The following is an 8,172-nucleotide window of genomic DNA, read 5'->3' as shown; positions in this document are numbered from 1 at the left end:
TTTCTGCAAGACTTGTGTCTTTTTTTTTGTGGAAAGTGAATACCATCTCTTCTTGGGGATGCAGCAGCATACGAATCTGCTTTCCCCTGAAAATGGCTCAGACAACTCTTAATGGAAATAAAGCCTCAAACTGGGCAAGGTTTAAGATAGAGGCATTCGAAGGCTGACAAAAAAATGAGTTTAAAATACATTAGTGTATATTTAGGAGTGGCTTATGATGACAAAGAATGTGGCAGAGCCTCTTCTAGAAAGAAGGGCAAGCTCCTCACCAGAAGATGTGTGTCTGCATATACACATCCTAGCTCTGAAAAAGGAGATTTTTCCCTGTGTTTTCCCCAGTTCAGCTACAGCCAGCAGCAAGCCCAGCTTCCAGAACAGGACTAAACCCTGTGCAGGCAGGACTTCGATGGCAGAGAGGAGGAGAGGGCAGAGCGGGCGCAACTGCAACCACATTTAACCATGACACTGCCCATGGATTATCAGGAACATCAGGCGTTTTCTGACCTGCTTACTGCAGCACACATTCCTCTAACACAAAGGAATTACACCCTCCCATGACATAAAAACAGGTTTCTTGTTCCGTGCTGCTCGATCACCTCACAGAACTACTTAAGGACACAGTACTACTAAAAGTCTCACCTGTCCCAGTGTCTTCAAGAAAATAAAGTCACTTCCCACCAGCTTCTGTTTTGGGGCACATTTTTCAGCAGCTTTGTTGCTATTCCATTACTATTTCTTCAACGAGTGACTATTTCATAAAAAGTATCTGTCTCATTAAATGAGTATGGACATCTGGCACATAACTAAATATGGAGCTGTCTCATGAACCCTAATCCAGGCAGCCGGATGGGTATCAAACAAGGTGAATACTCAATTTCAGTGGGATGCCTGTGCACATGGTACATTTCTTAGAGCATTCACCAGTTCAAAAATATTAATACAAAAGTTTATTTTCTCTGAGGAACAATTCAGCACATTATCTTAGCTGCATTAGTGACCGAACTACAGCAAGCTTCTAGCAGGCAAGAGTCAGAGGCACAAGGCAGGAACAACACAGCTTGTTCTGGGAATGCCACTCACAGCCCCAAGCTGAAGGCAGCATCTACAACCAAAACATTGTAGATGTAAGAATAGGTAACACACCCCCATTGACAAGGCACTGTCACCTATCGATGCTTATCATCATCTCTTGGTTTTCTGGTGTCTCTTTCCCTGCTCCGGTCTCTATCCGTGTCCTTCCTGTCTCTGTTTTTCCTCTCCCTCCCTCTGCTCCTCTCCTCTTTGGAGTCCCTCTCACTTTCACCCCAAGTCCACAACCGCTCCCTTTCTGGCCATCGCTTGTCTCTGCTCCTTTCATGGTCTCGGTCCCTTGTTCTCCAGTCCCTCGTTCCCTCCCGAGACCAGCTTCTTCTCTCTGCTGATCCTTCTCCATAGAAATCATTTTTCATGTTTGGCAAATTGATGGGCTTTCGGAAAGGTCTGTCCCGTCCTCCGAACCGTAGCTGCCCAGATTCTTTTTTGCCTCCAAAACCACCTCCAAGCCTCCGAGGAATCCATCCTTTGAGAGTTCTTTCCAGTTCAAAGTCTACAAAGATCTCATGTTGATCAATGACCAGCCTGTTGGCGTCTCTGTGGGCCTTCAAAAGAGCACGCTCCTCTTTGTACTCAATAAATGCATAACCCTTGGAAAATCCCGTGACCAGGTCTCGGACCAGACGGATCTTTCTGATGTCTCCGTATCGGGAAAAGACCTCCTTTAACTTCTCTTCTGTGGTCTGAAGATTGAGCCTTGCCACAAACAGAGTGAGGTGAGGATCTCCTGTAACTCCCTTGTTGGGTACATAGCGTGCCAACATAGCCCTCCATATGGCACGGTCGTGGGGCTCTTCATCTGTGCCATCAATGCTCCCAGCCTTGAGGGGGTCATACTCCTTTGCTATGGGGGCCCAGTCAGTCATTGTCTAGCAGGAAAAAAAAACAGGCACCGCACACACTCATGGGTGTTCTAGGAAGGTCAACCAGTAGCGCAAGAAGCACTTCCAGCACCGCTGTATACTGGTTTGTATCCAAAAAGTGTCACAGACTGAAATAAACCGGCAACATCGCTGTTGGGTTCCCCTCCCGGGACAGGGCCCTGCCGGGGACCCCCGATCCGCCCCCGCCCGAGGGAGCCCCGCGGCCCGGCCTCGGCCTCCGTCCGGCCTCGAGGAGCCCCGCGGCCCTGCCCCGGCCCCGGCCCACCTCACGGATCCCCGCGGCCCGGCCCCGGCCCACCTCACGGATCCCCGCGGCCCTGCCCCGGCCCCGGCCCCGGCCCGCCCGAGGGAGCCCCGCGGCCCAGCCCCGGCCGAGGGAGCCCCGGAGGCCTGTCCCCTCCCCGGGCACCCCGCCGCCTCTCCGCGCGCGCCACGCCGCTCACCTCAGCCCGGCCGGCACGGCGCGATGGCGGCCCTTCCCGTCGGCAGCGCCAGGCCGCGGCAGCGCAGTGGGCCGGGCCCGGCCGCCGTTTATTTTAACCCCTTCCCCCGCGCCCCACCGCCCCACTGCCACCACGGCGCCCGGCGAACGCGGCGCTGGGGAGCAGCCGGTGCACCGCCCTCCCGCCCAGCCCAGGGCCGGCTGTCCAGCCCGGGCCAAGACAAGGGCTCGGCGGCAGGCGCCGGCAGCCACCTCCAGCCCAGCCCAGCCCCGGCGGCGGGCGGCGCCTCCTCGGGGGCAGGGGCAGGGCGGGAAGCGGCGCCGGGCCGCGGCCGCCCCCATGGCAACGGCCGGGGGGGGATCGCCGTGCCGCCCGGCCCGGGGCAGGAAGAGGGGGAGCGAGCGGCGGGCATGCAGCGGGGCCAGGGGGAGGGGGAGGAGGAGGAGGAGGAGGAGGAGGAGGAGGAGGAGGAAGGCGGCCCGGAGCGGGCTCTGGAGAAGAGCCCGTTCCAGCTGACGGCCGGGGATGTCTATGACATCTCCTCCGTGGTGGGCCGCGACTTGCTGCAGCTGAGCGCGGGGCCGCTGGGGCCCGCCGCGCTGGCCCGGCTGCAGTTCCGGATCGTCAGGGTGCTGGAGATGCTGGAGGCGCTGGTGACCGAGAGCGGCCTCGCCGCGGAGCAGCTGCGGCTAGAGCGGGACAGTCTGCGGCGGGAGCTGGCCGAGCTGCGGGGCCGGGGGGCGCCGGCCGGCGCCCAGCAGGTGGGTGCGGGGGCTGCCGGGGGGCCCTTCCCCAGCGCAGGGCCCGGCCTGGGGCGCGGAGCCCACCCCACCGCCGGCTGGGTTGGAGGGGACTCTGGCCACCACGGCCCACCCCCCCTGTCCCAGCGGGGACCCTGGCCGCCGCGGCCCAGCCCTCCTGTCCCAGCAGAACAGGGCTGGAAGGGTCACGCCTCGACTTATTGAAGGCCATGAGGCCACTTCCAGAGCGGGGATGTTCAGGGTGTTGGGGCCCCATGGGCCCTGCACCCCCTGACCAAACTTTTAGCTCAGTGCTGTGCCAGCGAGGGAGCTGACACGCACACAGGTGCGTCCCCACAGCGCACAAACCCACCGTGGTTCAGCTCCTGCACGGCACGCCCTGTGCTTGTTACTCTGTGCGAGGGACACCCACGTCTGTGACCCAAAAAGCCCTCACCACAAAAGTCTAGCTGAAATAGGAAGGGAGAATTTGGTTCTCATCTCTCTCTGCCCCAGAGTTCTGGCGTGAGGTTAGCCCAACCTCTGTCATCAGAAAAGCAGATAAAAGCAGCTTCTTGGCAAAGTAGATTGCAAACCCTTTGGGACAGAGACTTTGCATTTAGCTGTGGTCACAGTTGGGCCCTGTACTTGCCTAGGAGATGCAGTCACCAGGGCAATACAAAAATAATATGAAAAAACTGTAACCGCTTGAAGAAAAATCGGGATTTTGGTGAATTCACACCACTCCTAAGAATTACCATATCTTTCTAAAATTTGGAGGTTTTTTACTCTGAGTGCTCTGTTCTCAACAGGTTACAAGATTGTGACCACCACTGTTTATTTTACAGCTCAGCCTTGGACCAGATAAAATGGTAATAGACCTCACAGACCCAAATCGCCCCCGGTTCACGTTACAGGAGCTGCAAGATGTACTGCAAGAGCGTAACCAGCTGAAAGCTCAGCTTTTTGTGGTGCAAGAGGAGCTACAGTGCTATAAGAGGTATACCACAAAGTCAGCAAAGAGCTAATAACAATTAGTTCTTGTCTGGGGAGCTTATCAGATCAGAGTATTGCAGGTTTGAGGACTCGGGCTGGGCTAGGCACTGTCCAGATGTGTAAGAGACATCTGTGCTCCCAAGAGTCTCCGAATGAGCAAAGAAAAACAGGGGAACGATGAAGTCTCTACAAAACATCATTTTAAAACTAAACTCCCTCTTATTTTGCACAGTTTGCAGCCTGTTCCCCTAACCGTACTGCTGTAAGCCTAGGTACAGTTACTCCCACCCCACATACAAGCTGGGTTCTTGTGCACGCAAGCTCATCTGTGCACTCCCAGCAGCTGCACACATACTGTTCTTGTCTGAAGCCACACTACGTACCAAGGAGCACGGGGATTTCCACCTCAGCTTTAGTCAAAATTTCCTTCCTCCTCCAGCTTGCTGTCAGGGGACACTAGCTTTATCTGCTGTTCCTTTGCTCCCACAGCCGGTATGGCATTGATCTAGAAAACAGAATATTAAGCCCTTTCATCCTCATTCAGGATAAGCTGTGGGGTTTTTTTTTTCGTTTGTTTGTTTTAACGTTGCCAGCAAAGGGTCATGTAAGGCACTTGAAATGTGCAGAGCAAGTACTTTCAGAAAAGGATTTTGGTCTTTCTAGAGGGGACCAGCCCCTGAGAATCGGTGTGAGCCAAAGGGTAGGATGCAGAAGGGCCTTCCTTGCTCTCAGTGCTACAAATTAGTTCACCTGCAAGGCTGCTCTCCCCCAGACTGCCCCTCATCTTAGGTTGTATTATAAACTCTGGGGCAAGAAACCACACACAAAATGTCCAAGTAAGATTTCAGTTGAGATATCTCTGCAACAACCTCTTAGATACAGTAAGCCCACCCTTTGCCTTGTCTATAACGGGCAGGTTGAGCCAAGTAGTTAAAATTAAATCCAAGAAGTCAGTTTATAAACTGCTCAACAGCACTTCTCACAGCACAGCGGGGCACCACTTCCCCAGCTCAGCTCCCTGCCTTTGCTGTGCAGCCATTGGAATGGCTTCTTGCTTTGATTTCCCAGCTGTGTTACACAGCTTATTACAGGCTAAGTTAAAAATTAACAGCATGAATGTTTTCAGGTTTTGAGTGATTTAAGTCACAGTGCTGTGCACCCAGACAGCGTGTCAAGGCTGCTTTTCAGTTCAAGTAATTCTGTGCAGTTATCTCCTCTCATGACTTAAAGCCAAAACCCATCTTCCCTTTAAACGCTGACATAAAATCCTATTTACAATTGTACAGCTATAAAGAGTAGTTGTGCAGTGGAAGAGAATAAATATATGTTCTAAAATGTCTTGTGTATACTGGAAATAAGCTCTATATAGCACAAGGTAACTGACATCCTCACAGAGAGTGGCTTATAATGACCTGTGATGTTTGAGGATTGCATTTTTAATGATGATTTCCGAAGTAGAAGTTATCATGCAGATATTTGAGCTCTGCAGTGTCACCTAACAGCTCATACTCCCATTTTCTAAGAGGAGAATCTGCCTCAGAATTATACTATGCCTGATGTCCCACCAGTTTCTCAATACTCTCCTGTATTTTTATTTCCAACGTCCAGACAAGTGTTGCTTAGCTACTTTCAGCCTCCAACTACTGCAGTCACAAGCTTTGACCCACTCAGCTCTCGAGATAAATGAGGTCAGCTCAGAACTGTAAATTGGCATGCTATGAAAACATTGTATTGCATGCAAGCTGGTAAAATCTAACCCCATTCCAAGCAGGAGAAATATCATTTGGTATGCCTGAAGCTTTTGCCTAAAGTAAGCAGTTACTTTACCTTGTAGGGTGTAGCAGCATCAAAGTAGGATGACAAAACCTGCAGCTCAGGCAAAAAGCCTTTCTTTTCTCCTCTATAGGATGGAAAGACAACAGCCACCTGCTTTGCAGGGAAGCTGGGAATCTCCCATCTGTCCCCAGCTGCATGGTGGGAGCCTTCGTGGCTGTGCTGAAAGTACCACAGATCCACCCATACAGAAATTCACCATTTGTGTCTGCACCCTGTTGTCTTTGGACTTTTGCACAAATGTGTAATTACACAACCTTTTCACTCCTGTTTACGATTCGCCGTTCTTCCTCTGCGGAGAAGCAAGCTCATGACTTTTTTAGTGTTCTCATTAAAGCATAGCCTAAGCAAAATTACATCACAGTATTTAAGGAAAATAAGAGCAATTCATTACAAGGAATCTAGGCTGCCACCCCTGTCCTGTGAACACCCATTTGCCCGTGTCCTAGGCTGCCCAGTGCAGAGTTTAACATGCACAACACCATGCCATGCACAAAGCCACAAAAAGTAAACCAAACCACTTCTTTTCCCAGTGGGATCATCTCACAGAGAAAGGACCAAACTGAAGAACTGGAGAAAGCCACCAGTGGCAGCAGCCCTGGCACCAGCAAGGACAGCGAAGAGAAGACAATCATCAAATGGCTGTAAGTTTCTCTGCATCTTTTTTTGACAGAATGTGGGAGAATATGTCACGCTGCATACTTGGTAGATCCAGGGATGAATTCTGAACTTTAGCCTAGTTGGCTGGATATTGTTTTCTCTTCCTCTCCCTGTAAAATTAAAACCCAAAAGAGAAATCCTTTCCTGTGGCAAAAGCACTCCACAGGAAGGCAACCTCCACCCAGGCAAGCAGGGAAGTTTTTCTGGGTTTTTTTGTTGTTGTTGTTTGGTTTGGGGTTTCGTGTTTTGTGTTGGGTGGTGTTTTTTTTTTTTAAAAAAAAAAAAGCATTTCAGAGCACAACTGCACAATACTCACCTCCCCTGCTAGCACATTAAGGCTTTGCTGTGGGAACATGCCAGCCGTCCCTGGAGGTTTGTTCGCATTGTACGCAGTACCCACAAGCTCAGGCTGCATCCCTGAAGCTCCCTAAAATAGCAGAACACATTTACACAACTGTCTTGCCACATGTTCCTTCTTTTCCAGTTGTACATGGTTTCCTTTTTGGTTTTGGTTGGTTTTTGTTGTTTTGGTTTTTTTTTTTTAGGTTCTCTTTTAAACATGGAAAATGAGCATCCTCAAGAGCTTCACCACTCCTGTTCAGAAATGGCACTGATGAGACCCTCTAAGGTGTTAGGGGAGCCAATGATTGGAAGAAAAAGCATCAATCCTACTGTAGAGAATAAGCAATCTCTTAAAAATTGTTGTATAATATTCTTTCAGAATAGATTTTACTTTGGCTACCTAGAAACTGTTTAAGACCTACAAAAAGTGTCTTTCTGAAGATTCCTGCCAGACATTACCCACATGTAGAAAATAAATGTTTATACAAAGGTGGTTTTTATTCTTACTAAGAGCCTGTAATGATCTGTACTGCCACTTATCCATCCTTTCCACCTATGAAAATGCTCAGCCCAAATGATTTTGCAGGATGAAGATACTTCCAAGAGATACACTCCATCCACATGTGCATTCACAAAGGAGTGCCAGGGATTGAGAACCCATCCGGGTTGCAGTCCCCACTGCTCTTACACTGAAAGTCATTAGAGAACTGCCTAAAGAAAAACCCAGCATTGCTGTTTGTTCTGTGTCTTTCTCTGGATTAGATGGGCAATACACAGGCTGCAGAGGCCTGTCACACTCCACCCCACCCAATGAAGGTGTAGTTGGGCAGTGGGCAGCAGAACCCCTGCACACACAGGGGTGGCTGTTTGCAGTTAAGATGAAAGGCAGTGGAGAAAAGCACAGCACGGGAAGAAAAGCTGCTGCATCGTGCTCTGCCCACATGAAGGACTGGTATCTTTTCAGAGGTGCAGGCATGCTCAAACTGGGGCAGATGCACCAAACATTTCATTTCTGACAGCAAAAGGGCTCCTGTGGAAGACAGCTGTATTTTTCATAAGCTCTGTTCTTTCAATCAACTGTCACAAGCTGTGTATCAGCCCCAGTAATGAGATTTATCATTAGTGGAAGCATACAGGACAAACAGAGGAGTAGGGGGAAAAGAGCTTGAAAGATACCAATTA

At 50.6% G+C, this 8,172-nt stretch overlaps 2 protein-coding genes across 3 annotated transcripts; one reads left to right on the top strand and one right to left on the bottom strand.

Annotated features, from left to right (window-relative positions):
- Positions 1 to 924: 924 nt before the first annotated feature.
- Positions 925 to 2,551, bottom strand: SNRNP35 (small nuclear ribonucleoprotein U11/U12 subunit 35). Of its 2 annotated transcripts, none has more exons than XM_055710633.1 (2): positions 2,420 to 2,551; positions 925 to 1,961 (listed from the first exon to the last, which is right to left on the bottom strand). In XM_055710633.1, the coding sequence occupies exon 2, from the start codon at positions 1,956 to 1,958 to the stop codon at positions 1,167 to 1,169; it is 792 nt and encodes a 263-aa protein (XP_055566608.1). In that variant the 5' UTR covers positions 1,959 to 1,961; positions 2,420 to 2,551; the 3' UTR covers positions 925 to 1,166. The 2 variants fall into 2 exon arrangements, with proteins under 2 accessions (XP_055566608.1, XP_055566616.1); XM_055710641.1 differs by having other exon boundaries at positions 925 to 2,083; positions 2,420 to 2,540.
- Positions 2,443 to 7,496, top strand: RILPL2 (Rab interacting lysosomal protein like 2). Its single transcript, XM_055710620.1, has 4 exons — positions 2,443 to 3,180; positions 4,008 to 4,159; positions 6,522 to 6,632; positions 7,194 to 7,496. The coding sequence occupies exons 1-4, from the start codon at positions 2,443 to 2,445 to the stop codon at positions 7,216 to 7,218; spliced, it is 1,026 nt and encodes a 341-aa protein (XP_055566595.1). The 3' UTR covers positions 7,219 to 7,496.
- The last annotated feature ends 676 nt before the right edge of the window (positions 7,497 to 8,172 follow it).

The sequence above is a fragment of the Falco cherrug genome, chromosome 1 (assembly GCF_023634085.1).
Source record: "Falco cherrug isolate bFalChe1 chromosome 1, bFalChe1.pri, whole genome shotgun sequence".
In the NCBI taxonomy this organism is placed as follows: domain Eukaryota; kingdom Metazoa; phylum Chordata; class Aves; order Falconiformes; family Falconidae; genus Falco; species Falco cherrug.
The sequence above is the reverse complement of the archived record's forward strand: the minus strand, read 5'-3'. Positions and strand labels throughout refer to the sequence as shown.

Bases quoted from the DNA above. Each gene is read 5' to 3' on its own strand.
- SNRNP35 (XM_055710633.1), bottom strand. From the start codon at position 1,958: ATGACTGACTGGGCCCCCATAGCAAAGGAGTATGACCCCCTCAAGGCT.
- RILPL2 (XM_055710620.1), top strand. From the start codon at position 2,443: ATGGCGGCCCTTCCCGTCGGCAGCGCCAGGCCGCGGCAGCGCAGTGGG. The intron at 4,160-6,521 runs GTATACCACAAA...TTCTTTTCCCAG, and splicing joins GAGCTACAGTGCTATAAGAG to TGGGATCATCTCACAGAGAA. The intron at 6,633-7,193 runs GTAAGTTTCTCT...TTTTTTTTTTAG, and splicing joins AAGACAATCATCAAATGGCT to GTTCTCTTTTAAACATGGAA.